General features: G+C 43.3%; 1 protein-coding gene across 1 annotated transcript in view; it reads right to left on the bottom strand.

Moving 5' to 3' along the window:
• LOC144771798 (uncharacterized) overlaps nt 1-17,791 on the bottom strand; it is a 63,064-nt gene extending 45,273 nt beyond the window's left edge. The window contains exons 1-3 of the mRNA XM_078656079.1: nt 17,707-17,791; nt 15,955-16,015; nt 7,813-7,940 (exon numbers count right to left, since the gene is read on the bottom strand). Of these exons, the coding sequence (XP_078512205.1) occupies nt 7,813-7,940; nt 15,955-16,015; nt 17,707-17,718 (201 nt within the window). The 5' untranslated portion in view covers nt 17,719-17,791. The remainder of the gene's footprint in view (nt 1-7,812; nt 7,941-15,954; nt 16,016-17,706) is intronic.
• Between the last annotated feature and the right edge of the window lie 629 nt (nt 17,792-18,420).

Raw genomic sequence — 18,420 nt, 5'->3', positions numbered from 1 at the left:
GATAAAATGGTCTAAAGAATTATTTATCCACTCTCTATAAGCAAAGTCTGCTTCTTCCATGTTACCCGACCAAACCGGGCGGGAGTGGTTAAGCCTGGCTTCAAACTGGGCTTTATCTAGGCTGTTCCATGGGCGCCTTTGTAGGGAGGGAGGAAGAGACTCCCTACCAATAGATGGGATCTTAACTGAAACCGAGACCAGAAAGTGGTCAGTCCAGCTAAGGGGACTGGGGGATTCAGCTGCAACATCCTCTATGTTGGTAAAAACTGGATCGAGGAGATGACCTGCCTGATGAGAGGGTCCCACAATTAGTTGATGAAGCTGGCATGCTTCCAAGTCACCAAGAAACTTTGATATAGTGGGGGAGTCTTGCCGCTCAAGGTGAAGGTTGAAATCATCAAAAACACTAAAATTGGCTGATTGAAGCGCTAGTAACGAAATGGTTGATAATAGCGACTCTTGGAATGCACTCGCTGGCCCTGGGGGGTGGTATTTGAGGAGCCCTGTGAGAGTGAAGGTGTCAGATAACTTTAGCTTAAATAGCGCACATTCGCTACTGACTATGCTCATGGCCTTGAGGGTGCAAATGTATTTGGACTTGTAGATCACCACTAATCCACCACCTCTACCAATGGGTCTATTTTGGACACATATAAGGTAGCCTGGGGGAAGAGCCAGAGCTAAAATGGCCGCAGAGTCCTCAGGTAGCCATGTTTCTGTCAGAAACAGAACATCAGGGCTTTCATCTAAGAGAAGCTCATGGACGTCCTCGTGGTGCTTTACCAGGGACCTGCAATTGAGGCTCAGTATATGTAGTTTAGAGAAAAGAATGGGCGCTGAGGCTGAGGGAGATAGAGAAGAGCAGGCCTCAGAAGCATTAAAGCCGCAGTGGTTGCAGTGTATGGTAGGGGAACCAGGGTGACACACATGCGCCGAACAGTCAGTCTGAGGTCTAAGAGCAAACAGCTCAGCTCTAGCATAGGGCGCCATCACTAGTCAGGCGTCCAGGGGTCGTGGCAACAGGCGACGGACCAGCGCGGACAGGCGCAGACGGGCTCGCCTTTGGCGAGCCTTCGGCGACCCGCCGTCGGCCCGCCGCGTGTGTCCGCTGCGTGGGGATAGTGTCTGAGCCTAAAAAGGCACAGGTCCTGCCTCTGGCGGTAGAGTTACGCCCTCGGGGGCCGTGCCAAAGGTCAGGTACGCCCTCCACACAATCGGCACAAGCCGTGGTGGAACGGGGCGGTGACTAGGTGGAAGCGGGGAAAGATACTGGTAGGCTTTTACTTGGAAATGTAAATGAAAGTTTTAAAAATAGCACACAATGTGAAAACGAGTTAAAACATGAAGCAGAGCGCTGCTACAATGCCTGCTACAATGCCTACCGTCTCCAGCGTGTCCCTTTGCTTACATTCTCATGGTTCTGCCTATGTCGAACATTTACTTTTGCCACACTGATGAAGGCTGATTGCTGAAACGCGTATGTGGCCAATAAAGTTATGTTGAAAGCCCCGGGAGTGTTCCAGTTGCTTTTTTGGTTGTTGAATGAAATGGGTCACAGGAACTGGTGGGAAACGTGTATGTATGTATGTATGTATATATATATATATATATATATTTATATATATATATATATATATATATATATATATATATATAAACGAATTACAGTTATTATAATTTAAATACATTTAACAACAAACAATTAGTAATTTTTAATTCAGATTAAATAAAATATACATTTTACTTTCTGGTTGATTTTTTAAATAAATATTTAAATAAATAATTTTGTATTAGCTTATTATATTTAGAGGGAATATTTTACATACTTTCAAGATAGTATTGCTGTAGAATTTATTTTCAATTTTTTTAGGTTTAAAAAAAATATAACATACATTAAAATATTTTCATTAACTTATTTTAAAGATTAAAAATCCCCAATACTACGCCATAGGGAGAACTCTGCCCTGGTGAAATAAGTGTGAAACGTTACCAGTGGCAACTAGTCACTTATAAATTTGCCTCCACCCTCTAGTTTCAGGGATCGAGGATATGCACATTTCCACTGTGTTGTAACTTTACATGTGAAAACGGTGAATAGCCAAAAGCAGTAAAGTTACTACAAAGTCTAAGAGTAAATGTGCACGTTTGCCGGTATTTCTACTTTTGTGAATAGGGATGATAGTCTTTTTTGACCTGTAATTATTGACCTTTTCCTTGTGCCACATTTTTCTCAATTATCCCTATCCAGAGTAGAAACTAGGCAGGCATTCTTACGTCTCACAAACGGATCCTTTAGATGACACTCAACATAATATTGTAAGGACAAAAGTAGCTGACATGAGAGCTTTCCATTCACAGGTTTGCTGTAATCAGGATCACGGTATTTCACAATAAGTCCCTCAAAGCAAGATTCTGGTTACATTTCTGGATTAACCAGAGTGTTTAAATGATCTTCATTTCGATGAGGTTATGTACATTTGTTTTACAGGGATATCTTGAATACCTGGCATGATCCAGTCTTTCTGGTTCTAGGTTGTAGACCCCAAGATCCGAAGTATTCTTTCAGCGAACTAGCAGTGTAACTGTTCTTATTTCACTCCAAGAAAGAATTTGCCATGACATGTTTCGGTGAGAGGTTAGTGTCTACCATTTTCTCCCACAGTCTCTGACCGAACAGAGTTGAAATGTTCAAACAAAGGTTACAATACTGTTTTTTCTAATGACTCATCCATGGAGTACGATATCAATATGTACACTTAATGGATGCTTTAGATGAAAATCTGTCATTCCAGGCACTTGCAACACAACACAGCGATGTAATGCATTACAATACATCTCTGCATCATACTACAACATAACACCACAAAACACACATAGCTGCACTACAGCACAGCATGACACTGACAAACTACACAAGACTATAGTACACTGCACAAAAATATGATATAACACTGCAACACCACACTAACTTATTTATTCTGTACACTATAGCAAAACTTTGGACTACAAGCCAAGACAACCTAACCAATACAACTCTACTTATTTATTTATTTTATTTTAAATTCTTATATCGCGCCGGAATCAATCCCGTGAGGGTATCTCCGCGCTTTGCTCATCAGGGCCAGAATGTCACAGTTAGCAGATATGGTGAGGAGTTATTACGGTTGGAATGCCTCACGGAAGAGTAAAGTTTTTAGAGACTTTCTGAAAGACATATGATTAGTAGTCAGTCTCAGCTCAATGGGAAGTTTATTCCATAGAGCGGGGCCAATAGAGGAGAATGCTCGGTCTCCCTGTCTGGCTTTTTTTGTGACTGGTGGTTTCAAGAGGGCTTGATTGCAGGAGCGGAGTGACCGACAGGGTTGATACAGCTCTAGTGATTGGGCGAGATATTTGGGGCTATCTCCATATAGGCTTTTGTGTACCGTGCAACAAATTTTAAAACTAATTCGCTCCCGTATGGGAAGCCAATGCAGTTCCTCCAGTAGGGGCTTGGATGGCGTCCTAGGTGGTACATTCATGACCAGTCTAGCCGCCGTATTCTGGACTACCTGCAAACGTCCCACTGCATCCGCGTTAGCAAGTTTCAGCAGGGCGTTGCAGTAGTCCAGGCGGCTAGTGACCAGAGCCTGTACGAGAGTCTTCCTATGGGTATCAGGGAGGTATGGGAAGACTCGTCTTAGAAGGCCGATGGTGTGAAAGCACAATCCTGCAATATGGTTCGTGTGATCCTTGAGGGTTAGTTTTTGGTCAATTTTAACCCCTAAGTTTTTGACATGTGGCTTTGATGTTGGGGCTGGACCCAGGTCCAGCGGCCACCAGTCGGGAGACCACAGGAGATTAGCTTTGCCGAAGAGCATAATCTCTGTTTTTGCCACATTGCATTGGAGGCAGTTTGCTGCCATCCAATGTGACACTGCCCTCATACCCTCAGCAAAGTTTTCCTTCACTTTAGGGCCAAGGGAGTTGAAAGGGTAGAGGAGCTGAGTGTCATCAGCGTAAGAGACTGGTGTGAACCCGTATTTTCGTACAATCTCAGCAAGGGGGGCCACATAAACATTGAATAATGTAGGGCTGAGACAAGAGCCCTGTGGCACCCCTTTTGTGAGCACCCTCGAGCTGGATCTGTAGGGGCCAATGCTGATCGATTGCGATCTTCCGGAGAGGAAACTCTCCAACCAGGATAGTGCTAAGCCTCCTATCCCCACACCCTGCAAGCGGCTGAGAAGGATGTTGTGGGACACGGTATCAAAGGCCGCAGACAGGTCCAGCAGCACTAGAATCATGGAACCCCCTCTATCCTGTGACATTTTGATCTTGTCAGTCACCGAGAGGAGGGCAGATTCAGTGCTGTGGTTGGGCCGGAACCCAGATTGTGATTGTCCAGGCCCCCTGTCGCCTCGATAAAGCTGGAGATGATGGTGTTAGCGTGTTTCTCAGCCAGTTTGCTAACAAAAGGGAGGAGGGAGATAGGGCGCAGGTTGGAGAGCTCTGACCAGGGTAGAGTGGTGTTTTTACGGATAGGGTTCACAACCGCTTCTTTCCAATGTTGTGGGAGTTTTCCTTCGGCAAAGGAGAGGTTTATTAGTTTATGGATGGATGGGCCTAAGGATTCTGTCAAAGAAGGAATCAATTTAGCAGGGAGCAAATCGTTAGGGGAACCGGTCTTCATGTTGGTAATGAGCATATTCAGTTGCTGTAAAGTTATTTCTGGGATCACATGTAGAGTATTCCCAGGGGTAGTCATAGGAGGTGTTTCAGGAACTACATTCTTAGGGGGGCCTGCGACTTGCATGATTTTCTCATATATCCCCTCAATTTTGTTTTCAAAGAACTGGGAGACATTATTGCATAGATCCTGAGAGAAAATATCTGGGGTCTCACACATTGCTGGATTAGTGAAGGTCTTTATGACTCTGAATAGCTCTCGAGTGGAGTTGCCTGCCTCGGTGATTTGAGAGGTAAGGCTGATTTTCCTCGCCTTTTTGATATTTTTATAATAAAAATTCATAGCTGCCAGGTATTGTTCCTTATCTTCCTCCTTACGTGTCCGTCTCCAACACTTCTTTAGTTTCCTACATTTCTGTTTTTCTATTTTAAGGGCCTCGGTGTACCATATTTCCCTTTTGGCCATGATTGGCTGTTTGATGGTTTTCAGAGGGGCTAGAGTATTGATAGCTGATGTCAGAGAGGAGTTAAATTTGGAAAGAGATGTTTCTATGTCATCCGAGCTCAAAAGCACTGGTTCTTTCCAGTTTTGCATGAATCTGGCAGGAGTGACTTTGTGCCATGGTCTACGTTGAATGGACTGAGTGGTAGGGTAAGTAGTGCGTTCAAGTGGATGCAGAAAAGAAAAGTCTAATAATTTATGATCAGACCAATGGATATACTTAGAAGGATGACAGTAAACTTTAGGGAGGGAAGTGAAAATTAAATCCAAGGTGTGTCCACCAATGTGGGTGGACCCATTATTACTTCACACCACATAGTCCTTTGCAGTACCCTAGGGCCCAAAAACATCACACTACAACCCTACACTGTCAGGAAACGGGCTTTTTGCATGTTCCCATCCCAGTTCTTGACCCTATTTGAGTATTAGTTGCTGTTTTTTAGACTCAGTGCACTTAGGCCTGTTAACCTGACCCCAGTGCCAGTGTACTGACCCATTATAAAAGATTTCTTGAATTGGAGGACCCCAATTTGCAAGCACTAACTTACTTGTGAGTCCCTAGTATATGGTGCAGAGTGTGACAAAAGACATGAAGGCTCCCAGCCTCCCTCTGCATACTAGAAGGGTAGTGTTCACAATGCTAGTTTGACTATGGCATTGCCATTAATGGCAAAGCCACCCGTTCCCTTAATGATATATGTAATTCACCCCTAAGGAAGCCATATAGACCCCTATGGCAGGGAGCTGTATATTGTTAAGCAAGACATATAAGTTTATATAGCCTTAGCAGCAAAACCCTTAAAGTTGTTGTTTGATGAGGAAAGTTAGTCCGGCTAACTTCTGAATGGGACTACCTTACATCAAATTCAACTTGATGCCCAAATCGAAATTAATGTCACTGTTAAAGTTAGGCAGCTTTTAAAAAGTTGACACTCTGTGCCCTAGATAGTCCAGTGGCTTTGTGCAGGCCCGGGCCAACAGACAGCTTTCTGCCCACCTGGGGAGACATATGAACAACTCCAAGGCTTAAGCACAAAGGCAGTTGCCGCAGACTGAGGTGTCACCTCCTCTCCCAGAAAGGCCAACTGAGGTGTTAGCCCAAAAGGCAGGCTCAAAGGAAATGTCCCCTTTAAAGGGTGACAACACACCCGAGCAGGATGACTTTTGTTCCTGCAGACAAGTTGGAGGCAGGGACGGAGAGGAAAACACTGTCCTCAAACCTGTTTTCCTGTGGGCTTGACAGTAGCAAAAGTATTGCACACTGGGATTGCGAAATGCCACACATAACTTGAACTTTGTCTCAAAAAAGGAGTGGGCCTACAAGCCCATTGGATAGTGACCACGTTGTCCCCCCAGGCACTTTCCTAGGATAAAATAGGTACCCCTGGCATGCTAAACCTCAGTACACATTGGATTTGGAAAAATAACCCAACAAAGACTGTCCTCCTGCCCTTGGAATAGCACAAAGAGAGGATTCACTGTTGGAAGGACTGCACCTGCTGCACTTTGAACTAGTAAAATTTGGACTGTGCCTGCGGCTCCCGGCTTTGGAAAACATTGATCCCAGAGCCAGATTGAAGCAGTGACTCCAAGGGTTAGTTGGTTGCCCCCCTGGAACAGCACCATGGATACCAAAGTTGAGAAAGCCGAAACCGGCAAAGCAGTATCCTCTTCAGAGGAATCACCACTGACTGCTGTTGGGTGCTCCTAGAGACATCTCCGATGTAGCCAAAAGTTGCACTCGAGTCTGCTGGACCCAGGACTGCTATCAAAGGATTTCTTGCCTTAGAGGGACACTAGCCTCTACCAAGGATATTTGCAGTGATTGCTGTGTCGGGAGCACAGTAGCCCAGCCGCTGCTTGCCTTCGACTGTCACAAAGAGAATGCCATGGGACCTCACATGCAGTGGCCAAAGTTGCCCCACCTGACCCATGCACCAAGGAATCACCCACAGCTCACCCTTGTCGATTGCACAGCTCCAGGATGATATTTGAACATCTTTTCTGCCTGCATCCCCAGCATAGGAACCACTTCATTGTTTTCTATGGTGGTTGTTTTCTAAAGGCTGGAACTAAACTGAAAAAGGGTCTGGTGGCCAGGTCACTGCCCAAAGTGACCTTAAGTCAGGCTGAAGTTGACAAACTAACTATTTTAAACATTGAAAAAATGTACAAACTTTTGTTGACCAGTGCTGTTTTGTGGTTGTATTGAAAGTTTTTTTTTTATTGTTTTCAAAATACATATCTCTGGAACCTCCAATGAAATTTGATGAACATGGATTCTAAAAATGTATACAAATATGTTTTATTTTCATAAAGTATTGTTGTATCTCTTGTGTGACTTTCTTATTCCATTGTTTGGTGCTCTTACATGATTTACACTAAGTTCCTTTGTCAAGCTTTGCTGCTCGAAGCCCCAGATACCCAGGGTTGAACAAATGTGATACAAACAAGCTTCACTGGACCCAAGACAGTTGTTGTGACTGTATTTCATGATAAGGCTTCTACTGCCATATCATATAATACTCTGAAATTCTCACATACATAATATATCATACCATGAGACAACCACATGTTTAAATGAAGCACATTGCCTCTTATTCCCTAGAATGCCCGGTAAAGCAATTGAGAATCACAGTTACCTTTTTTCGATGTTCCAGGATTTTACAACATAACAAGATGTTCTCATTTGAATTTGCAGAAGCAGATGTATGCAAAAAAGCCATTAGGATGTTTACGTCCATGCGCCGGATAGATTCCATCAGTCGAACTGTAATGATAACCCAGAGAAACAGACACATGTACAAATAATGCCCAAACAGAGATTACTTGACATTTTTTAGAAGTTTAGAAAAAAGTGACACAAGATATTTTTAACTTGCAGCAAAATTTGCATGAAATACTAAAGAAAGGACACTTGTCCAAGATGCATTGGTGCTTGTGCAAATTATCTTTCATGTTATTTTCTTACAGATTGATTATATCTGGAATTCAGCGGTAGGTCTTGCCACATTGAGATTGACACTTTGTGTTCATTTTAGACTTTTACTCCAACTGTTAGGATCATAATTGGTTTTTGTACCTCATTCCACAAAACTTACAGGCGCTTCGTTTTAGCTTGCTAATCAGGGTGACAGCTGTTGTGATCTTCCGTCCCCGCCCCGTTCCGCCGTGGCTTTTGCCATTTGTTGCGGAGGGCTAAAGGACCAGACATACCTGACTAGCACTTGTGGGTTGGGAACAGCTGATGTGTGCGCGAGACGCCTGTCTCACTGCTATTTAAGCGGCATGCCAGCGCGGACGCGAGAACACCAGCGGTAGGTCTTGTCACCTATCATTTTGCCCTGCTGCTATTTTTAAAAACCGCATTGAGATTTACACTTTGTGTTCATTGTAGACTTTTACTCCACCTGCTGGGATCGTAATTGGTTTTTGTACCTCATTTCACATGCTTACCGGCACTTTGTTTTAGCTTGCTAATCAGGGTGGCAGCTGTTGAAATCTTCCCTCCCCGCCTGTTCTGCCGTGGTTTGTGCCGTTTATTGCGGAGGGCTAAGGGACCGGACATACCTGACTAGTACTTCTGTGTTGGAAACAACTGATGTGTGCGCGAGACTCCTGACTCACTGCTATTTAAGCAGCATGCCAGAGCGGATGCACAGAGGGCGCGCCGCTGGCACACCAAAGGCAAGCCCGTCTGCGCCCATCCGCTCCTAGATCGGGCCCAGGGCCATCCCCCCTGTCCGTTCCCTACTGATCTTTGGCCCAAGTTTAAAATATACAAGAGATACTCTTGTAAGTCTTAACCCCCAGATGAAGGATTCCTGTCCGCAACTCGATCCTTTGAAAGAGCCTAAGGTGTGCCCTCTGTGTGACATGAAGTTCCTCTTTACCAAAACAAAATGCAGCTTTAACTCGCATCAAGTCCTTTACCCACAAACAGTTTTGCAAAAGTCCCTCCAGGGCCTACTCCTGAATACATGCTCTTTAATTAAACACAACATTGAATTCTCCGAGCTGCATGAAGCTCACAATATAGATATGGCATTTGTCACGGAGACGTGGGCAGATGGAACATCTGATCCGGAGCTATCATTAGCCATTCTCCAAGGATACTTATTAATCAGGAATGACAGACAGGATAAGCGGGGAGGGGAAATAGCGATTATTATCAAGGACACCTTGTCGATGAAAAGCTCTACTTCAGGAAGCGGTCCTGATTGTGAACTGCTTTCATTTGGAATCACCATCTGTGAAAACTATATATTTAACGGCATACTGCTGTATAGACCACCAGGGGCTAAGAACAAGTTTGTAGAGACAAAAGGTCATATCATTGAGTCTCGTGTTGACTTTCAGGAATTTTCTATCTTAGGTGACTTCAACTACCATTTAGAAAATATAAATGACCAATATACAATCTCACTTCTAGAGCTGATGGCCAGTGTCTTGATGGAACAACTGATCAAGCATCCTACCCACGAGGATGGACACACCCTAGATGGAATATTCATATCTAATCCTCAATTGAAAGTGCAGGAGAGGTTGCCAATCCCATGTTCTGATCATAAGGCCATTCGGTTGGTGCTTACCTCGTCCCATCATCTTACTCGTCCTCATTCTGCTCTTAGGACTTTTAAAGGGAGAAATTGGAAGGAAATCAGCCCACAGCAGCTGCAATTAACATGAGCTGCCTCTAAACCGACACTAATGCCCGAAGTAAATACATCCACCAATATTTTTACTAATTGGATAGCAACCGCAGTAAATATTTTAGCTCCAGAAAAAACATTTACTAGCAAATGGTTGAAGAAATCAGAACCTTGGTCTGTGACTCACTGCGCATCCAGAAGCAACTATGCAGACAAGCTGAAAGGCGCTGGAGAAAAACCTATACGGAAGCCAAAAAAACGGTTTATACACAGTCACTGACCGAATATAAAAAGATGATTCTGGAGAAAAAAAGCAGCTATTTCTCTGATAAATTGAGCAGGCGGGCAACTCAAGTAAATTACTTTTCTCAACTTTAAAGGAATTAGTGACACTTCCCACCCCACTAGCACTGAATAGCAATGTTACTGTCTGCAATCAACTCGCAGATTCCTTTAGGGACAAGGTGCTTTCTATCTATGATTTCTTCAGTGGAAAAGGCAATGAGCCTCAAGTGAATCAACCCTCTTCACCTATGTGACATCCCGCCATGGCTTGAATGCTTTTTTCCCCCCAAATGTAGAACATGTTTCGCAGATAGTCATAATGGTGAAAGCAGGGGCTCCATCCGACCCCTGCCCCCCTAAAATATTCCAACAGGCAGCTGATGAGATCAGCGAGCAACTCTGTCTGATTTTCAACGAGATCCTTATGTCCAGCATTTTGCCAGAGGCTTGGAAGAAGGTCTCCATCCTCCCCCTGCTGCAAAAACCTAGACACCAGCGATCACAATAATTATCGACCCATAGCAAGGATTCCGTTCCCAGCTAAAGTTTTGGAAAAAATAATAAATCTCCAACTTACGGCCTTTGTTTCCTCAGAAAATCTGCTGGACTCTTCACAATACGGTTTCCGGCAAGGGCATGGTACGGAGACGGCCTTGGTCATGGCAGCAGAGGAGCTTCGCTCTATGCTGGTTTCCGGTGCAAAGGCCGCCTTGATCCTTTTGGATCTTTCAGCGGCCTTTGACACCGTGAACCATGACATCCTCATTCTAAGGCTTCAGAAGTTGGGAGTGTCAAGCTTAGCACTAAGCTTAATCAAATCCTACCTTAACAATATGCAACAGTAGGTCAGATTGATGATTCTTGTTGAATTTTTTTTTCACTTTCTTGTGTGTGGGGTACCACAGGGCTCATCTTTAAGCCCTAAGCTGTTCAATCAGTATGTCACCCCCCTAGCTGACGTCATCAGGCAGTTTGGCTTCTCGCTAGTGTCCTACGCCGATGATACCCAGATTGTAGTATCCATCTCAGGCAATCTGGAAGAAACGGCGGCCAGCTTTAATCAGTGTATGACCTGCATGGATCACTGGATGCGGGCAAAGTGCCTAAAGCTTTATGGAAGTAAAACAGAGGTGCTTCTGCTGGGCTCAGACTCCAACATTTAGTCGCAGAAATGGTGGCCCCCAGCTATGGGAATACTTCCCACCCCAGTGCGTAAAGCTAAATATCTAGGCTTCATCTTCAATGACAGTCTCACCTTCCAACATCAAACCAAGGTCGCCTCTCAGGTACATTTAACTCTAAAACTAATTCAGAAGGTGAAACCTTATATTCCCAACATTGGTAACAACTTTGGCATTGGCCAGACTGGACTATGGAAACGCCCTTTATCCGGGCCTTCAGAAACAGCACTTGATTAAACTGCAGCGTCAAGTCAAAATTGTCAGAACAGAAGTTAAGTAGTGTAAGGGGTAACAGACGCTGAAAACAAGAGCAGTGAGATAAAGCAGCATTAGACAATGTGCAGGTAGGTGTGGCTCCCCGAGGGCCCTGTATATCCAGGTTGACAAATGACAAGTATTTCATTAAGAAGAAAGCAACGATTAGGTCAGGTGGGGGGACAGTAGGTCCTGTCTAAGAAGTGAACACCAGGTCACTTGACAAAATATATCCGCTTAACCTGACCCACCACCAGTAGGTACCAAAAAAATGGGGCGAGGCCTAAAAGGTGAAAACATATATGTGGAAAGGGGACCAAATGATATAGCAAAATAATGGTGGAATAATTTGCTCACTTCTAATAAATGTTGATGGTCAACTCTAAGGATCTACTTAAAAGCTTCCCATCATACATTTCATAAATCTACCTTTTCTAAACTCAAAACCTAAATTGAGATACAAAGCTAAATGTTTGGTATTTTGCAGCATTGCTCTATAGGTTGTCTCATATTTCATATTTATTCAAATGTATCAGCGACAGCTTAGTTTATCTGCATGTTAAACTATATTTCGAGCATTTGCATAGTGCACATTTTGCCTTTGGCTTTGTCCTTTGGTGCTGTCCGCAATCTGGTGGCTTTCCACGTGATGCAAGTGTTAACAAAGCAGATCAGCCTCTGCTTTGCTTTATGGAGTAAAGATGTGGTATTGGTATTGTGGGCTGGTCATACTTTGGGTGAACTGGATAGTTAAGGGTTAAGGCTGTATGTGTTCACCAACAGCACATACATTCTCCAAATAGCTAAGTATAGGTGTACATGTGCTTCTGTGTATGTGCTGAGTGTGCAGTGTTTGTAATGTTGGTGCTTTTGGTTGTATAGTGTATCTGAATCTGTGTTGAATGTATGCTAATGTTTTCTGTTGGAGGAGCTACTGTGATAGCCATCATACTGCATGCCTGCAGTGTGTGGCATGCTGAATATGTGGGTGGTGTTCTATTTGATATGTTGTGGAACTCTGAGTTTCGTAATCAGTAGGGCTACTGTAACTCACATGCTGGCCAGCTAAATTACATATCTTGTCTGTGTTGAGTTTGTGAAACATGTTCCGTCTTATGTGTTCTGTTGGAGTTGTGTGGCGTTTCCTAAGTGCAGTTGAGACCCCCATGATAACTGATCATAAATTCATCTTGAATGTGTTGAATTTATGTGATAGAGTGCTTGATTTTATTTCGGAGCATTCTGTGGGAGAAAGGCAGACTGTCTTGCTCAGGTTTGGTTATTTCCTGTATCCTACTTCTATGTAAATCTAACTGCTTGAACTACACCTTGCACGTGAGGAAGCCTACGGAGGGAAATGTAAAGAGAATTAGCTCCATTTTTATAATGAGACTCCTCAAATGTTATGCTGTGTTAAAGCCCACGGCATACAAGACAGCATATCCAGGAGCTCTTTAACCTATCCAAAAGGACACCAATGGCATTTGCAAATCACAGAGAGCCTTTGGTCAGAAATTAGGGTTAGTTTGAGGGCACAAGTATCTCTAGATTGAAAGTCAATTTCGATTACAGAATCCCATATGTCTGCACAAACTGAAGAAAGTGGCTCCTCAGATGGTCCTCCCTTCATGCCCCAAGTTACTGCTGATTGAAATTATAACCTTAAATACAATATAATAACATAATATAAACTAACATAACATAACTTATTAATCTACTAGAGTTTAAAAGCCATGTTTGCTTGAAAACTAATCAGTTTAAAGATGGATACAAAAATGTCCTGAAACTCGGTAACTACACGTTTCACTGCCAGTCCTTTAATGCTCCTGGTGAAAAAGGCCCTCCAACTTGGGTCTCCCTATTCCCCCAATTGTATAGTTGTTGCCTGCCATTCTCTGTTTGCAAAATGTGAATATTTGAGTCAGGATGGGTGATGGAGGACCATGCATGGCCAATTCAACTCATCTATGTTAGACTTCAGATACAGCTGAACAATTGTTCATGTTATGTGACTATACGTGTGAATTTATGATACGTTTTTTTTTACCCAGGAATGGTGCAGCTGTTTGTGACTTTTGTATCAAATATAAGAGATTAATATGTATAGATTTAGAAGGAACTGCTATGGCAGGCTCTTCTAATTTGCCCATGTAGCAAATCACTGCATTTTGTTAGTGAGGCTTACAAGTTGTGTTCCTGCTCCTATGCTCCCCATTGGAATGTATTTTCTCCAGGTCACTGTTTTGGACAATAACTTCTGAAGCTATTTGCCACATCTATGAAAGTTCTAAAATGTCAGCATTTTTGGTGGCCCAGCCTACAACTGTTCATTTTGCTTTATATTTCCGGGGTTAGGTACCTCCTATCCACAGCCTAGGAGTTCTGTAAAAATGTGCCCGTACTGAACAAAGATTCCATTTGTGAGCGAGCCCAGGCTTCTCCTTTTGCCATCAGCATACACTGTCCCTCGGTCTCTGTGAGCCAGGTACTTCCAAAGACACCTGCCGTCTAACGTAGCTCTGCGGCCACCAGCAGCATTTGGCTGCACATTTTCACAGCCCACACTACAGTTGATCATCTTTATTGTCCTCATAAGGATTTGGGGGGCCCTAGGTAAGACATAATTTGAGGGCATCTGTACAGTACAAATGTGAAATGTATTACCCATTTCCTACTATTTCAATCCTTCTTGATGCCAAACAATACTAAATCATATGTCACACTATAACGGGAGCACACAATAACATATTAAATATGTCCTGACAGGGATCCCAAAAGTCCTTAAAATGACTCAAAAGAGTCAGTAGTGGCATGAGGTAGAGAGTTTTAACAGAGAAACAGAATAGTCAAAGATCAAATAGTGAGAAAGTCCACTTTCCCATGGTGCCTCTTGGAAGGTGGGGGCCCTGGGCAATTGCCTAATTTGCCTATGCCTTAAAACGTCTTTGACCATCTTGCCTGGTGATCCAGTGGCCTCCAAGCCTACCACACACATGCCATAAGGCTCCAATAATTTGTCAGTGCTGTGTTTGGTTGTTGAAAGACCATTCTGCCGAGGTGGTGCCAGGATTTGAAACACAGCCAGTACCTCCCACCACAATGACTGTGGCCCAACACGCTCAGAAATGAAATACTAAATGATCAATGCCGGCGCCATACATTGTAACATTGAGTGACTGCTGCCTCCATAGCCGCATGTACTTGAATATTTAGGGGTTGATTCACCTGCATTTCACGTACTATATTATTACATAATAGCTTCAAGGACAGTGTGTTCTGTGCTGAAAATGTACTTTTTACAGAAATGCATCCCTTCATTTCATTAAAACTATAAACAATCAAAGAACTCACAGAAAGGGGAAAACTCAGGGGCAGATGTACAAGAAAGTGACCCAGGGGCATATTATCAAGGACCGGTGATAAAATTATCGCAGTTTTATCGTCAGGAAACTACCAATAAAACGGCGATAATGGGCTTGATAATACGTCCTTGTTAATTCCCATAGAAACCCATGTTCTGGTATTAACATGGGCTTCTATGGGAATTAATAAGGGCGTATTATAAAGCCCATTATCACCGTTTTATCGGCAGTTTCCTGCCGATAAAATGGCAATAATTTCAACACCGGTCATTGATAATATGCCCCTCAGTGCCTAATGCAAGCCACATTGAGTCACTTTCAAAGCACAGGGATGCAACATATTTACAACAATATGTCGCATCTCAGTGCTTCCCTCTGCGCTGGCGTACAAACTGCTGCCGTGAGCCGTGCGTCGTGGGGAGATTGTTTTTGTTCAGGAAGGGTTCCCTTCCTGCACAAAAACAATCTGAAATGCCGTTTTTCAACTTCTATGTGTGCTGCATTAGCACCCATAGAAGTTGAAAAACTGCATTGTTTCAATGATTGTTGATGTGCCGGAAGGGAACCCTTCCTGTACATAAACAATCATTAGATGTGATTTCCTCTTTCTATGTGTGCTGCAAAATGCAGCACACATAGAAAGAGGAAAAGAAAACGAGGAGAAATTAATAAATTTCTCCTTGTTGCGCCTCCCTCCGCCTCCGCTGGGGAGGCATAGAATTCACACTCATTTCCAGATTCATGATTCCTTGTGAATCTGAAAATGTGTCTGGTTCCATGGGTGCTGCGTGTGAACACCCACAGCAACACCCATTGAAAGTCCCTTTCATGCAAAGTGCTGCGTGTAAAGGGGTCATATTTACAAGGACAAGCAAAGTCACACAGGGTGGCTTTTCCTGTCCTTGTAAATATGGAGCGTTACCATGCACCACCGGTACAACACAAAAAATGATGAACCGGTGTGTCAAGGGGCTTGTAAATCTGCCCCTCAGAGTACATTTATGTCTAGTGGCATGAGGTAATGAGGGGCTTTGCTTTCGATTACTTACCTCCCTCAGGGACTGGTCTGCAGCAGCAGATTACTGCCCTCAGGCGGCCTCGCATGCGGAACTACAAGAGAAACAGAAAGAATCATTTGATCTTTCTCTCTAAAACCAAATTTCACCATTTCATCATATTGATATACAATGTTACACCCTGTGCCGCTCAGCCATTTTCTCGTTGAAATGTAGTAGCTAACTACTGAAGGGAATCCGCTATATTCAAATGCCATGGTCGGGGAACAGTCGGAACACTGTGGACTAAACCATGAGTGTTCCAACTCCGCTAGATCTACAGCACATGCATTAACCACACATATGCCCCAAGCACGCATATGTGTGGTAAAGGCAATATGCATACTAACTGCTGCCTGCTACGGACAGAAGCAAGAAGACCTTGCAGGAAGCAGTGAGTTTATTTGTGCTGGGTGTAGTTTTGGGCTGGGGGTTGTTTTGTTGTAGTTTAGTAGGCTGGTGGGTTTGGGGTAGTTTTATAGGCTGGGGGTGAGTCAGATTTTGTTTTGCCGGCTGGAGGGGGTGGGTCGGGTTGGTTTGTTGGCTGGTGGGTGGGTCAGGAGTGGTTTTGTGGGCTGGGGTTGATTCGGTGTTGTTTCACGTTCTATGAGTCTCCTCGGTGAGCTGCCCTATATCTCACTCCTGCCTTGAAGGGGAAGTAAATTGTTTCACCAAGTGTAACTCTTTCACTTCACATTGAAGGCCTGTAGTGGAGCGAGCTCTAAACATGATGTTTGTACAACTATGGGAAAGAGATCACAACCATACTTTTTTTTAAAGAAACTAAATTGATTGTCAACAAAACTGAAAACATCTCAAATGACAACTCTTTTCATGAAAGTGAAAACTTTAAAGTAGGCACTATAATTTGCTCACTACTTATCCTCCCAAACTTTTAAACTAACATTGTAAGTTGGGAAGAAACCGCGGGGAAGATCTAAAAGAAACTAACGCAGCGCGATGAAGCAAGTCATTTTGCTGTGCTGCACTGCGTTAGTTTCAAAGCACAGGGATGCAACCTATTTTCAACAGTATGTTGCATCTCTATGCTTCCCCTTGCGCTGGCACACAAACAGCTGCCATGCGCTGGCGCAGGCATCCTTGCACAGTGGTGCAAAGATGCCTGTGTCATGGGGAGATTGTTCTTGTGCAGGAAGGGGCACCTTCTGACATTCTGACACATTTCCAGATTTACGATTTCTTGTAAATCTGGAAATGCATCAGTGGACATGGGTGTTGCGTGGGAACACCCATATCAACACCCATGTCCTGCCCCTAACACGCAAAGTGTTGCATGAACTGGGGCGATACTTACGAGCACAGGTTAAGTCACGCAGAATGACTTTACCTGTGCTTGTAAATATCACTCAGCAGGCTACGCCACAAGTGCCTCATGCAACTAGATGCACTGCGGCACATAGGGACTGTAAATCTGCTCCCATATATTTAGGTCCGATCATTTCTCAGTCATCAAACAAAAACATAGTTCAAAGGTCACTACAAAAACTCTTCTCACTCCCTGTGTTTTTAGTAGGTGACACTATATTGTTTCCTCTCCTGTTTTAAAACATTGCATGTCTTATTTTTTACCTTTGTTCACCTGCAGCTTCTTTTAGAATCGGGACTCAACATGTGAATTTTCACACAAATAGCAGTACTCATCTCTATTTCAGAAACTCAAACCCTGATAATGATAATTAAGCATAATACCTCATTTACACTTACAGGCATGAAATCAAAACTCACATTGTTGGACATCCTGAATTGAGTAAAATTCAAATTTCAACAGTGGTTGATGGTGCTCACTCAACTAGACTGTAGACAATTAACTAGGAATCAAGAAAGAAAAGTAATGAGTTGAGTCAAGAACTTCAGTTGTCACAATAATTTTAGAGCAAAGGATTCCATGAGCTGTGAAAGTCGGAGATTAGTGGCATAGCCTCCCATAGTAGGAAACATTATACAATATATGCTTTATAAACACTGGAGATTCAAGACGGGTCTGTGAACTACGACCTTATTTTTTAACATGAAAAATTTCTGATGTCTAAAAGGGATTATAAAAGAAAGAACATTATCTCTATATCCAGGGTTCAGTTCAGGGGAGGCGAGAGGAGAAAAGAAAACTTGATTCTCACCTATGCTGTTGTTATACTAAATCCCCAAATACCAAAATATTTTAATATCATTTCGCCAAATAGAATGAGAAAACACCTTCACTGCAATGTACTGTACAAAAGAATTCCTCACTTCTCATCCCTAAAACCCAGACCTTAAGTTACTGTTTTCATAAAAGGATTGGCCTATATCAGAAACTGGGGGGATTCACATTTTCATCAAGTAACACTCCCTTTCTATAAGTGACTACTAAAAAATTGTCTAGACTTGGGATGAAACATGTTGGCCCTATGGAACCTTGTAAATGATTTTTAACTATCCAAAGTGCTTTTGTTACATGGA

The sequence above is a fragment of the Lissotriton helveticus genome, chromosome 8, assembly GCF_964261635.1.
Source record: "Lissotriton helveticus chromosome 8, aLisHel1.1, whole genome shotgun sequence".
Taxonomy (NCBI): domain Eukaryota; kingdom Metazoa; phylum Chordata; class Amphibia; order Caudata; family Salamandridae; genus Lissotriton; species Lissotriton helveticus.
Note: the sequence above shows the minus strand (reverse complement) of the source record. Positions and strands in the feature narration are given on the sequence as shown.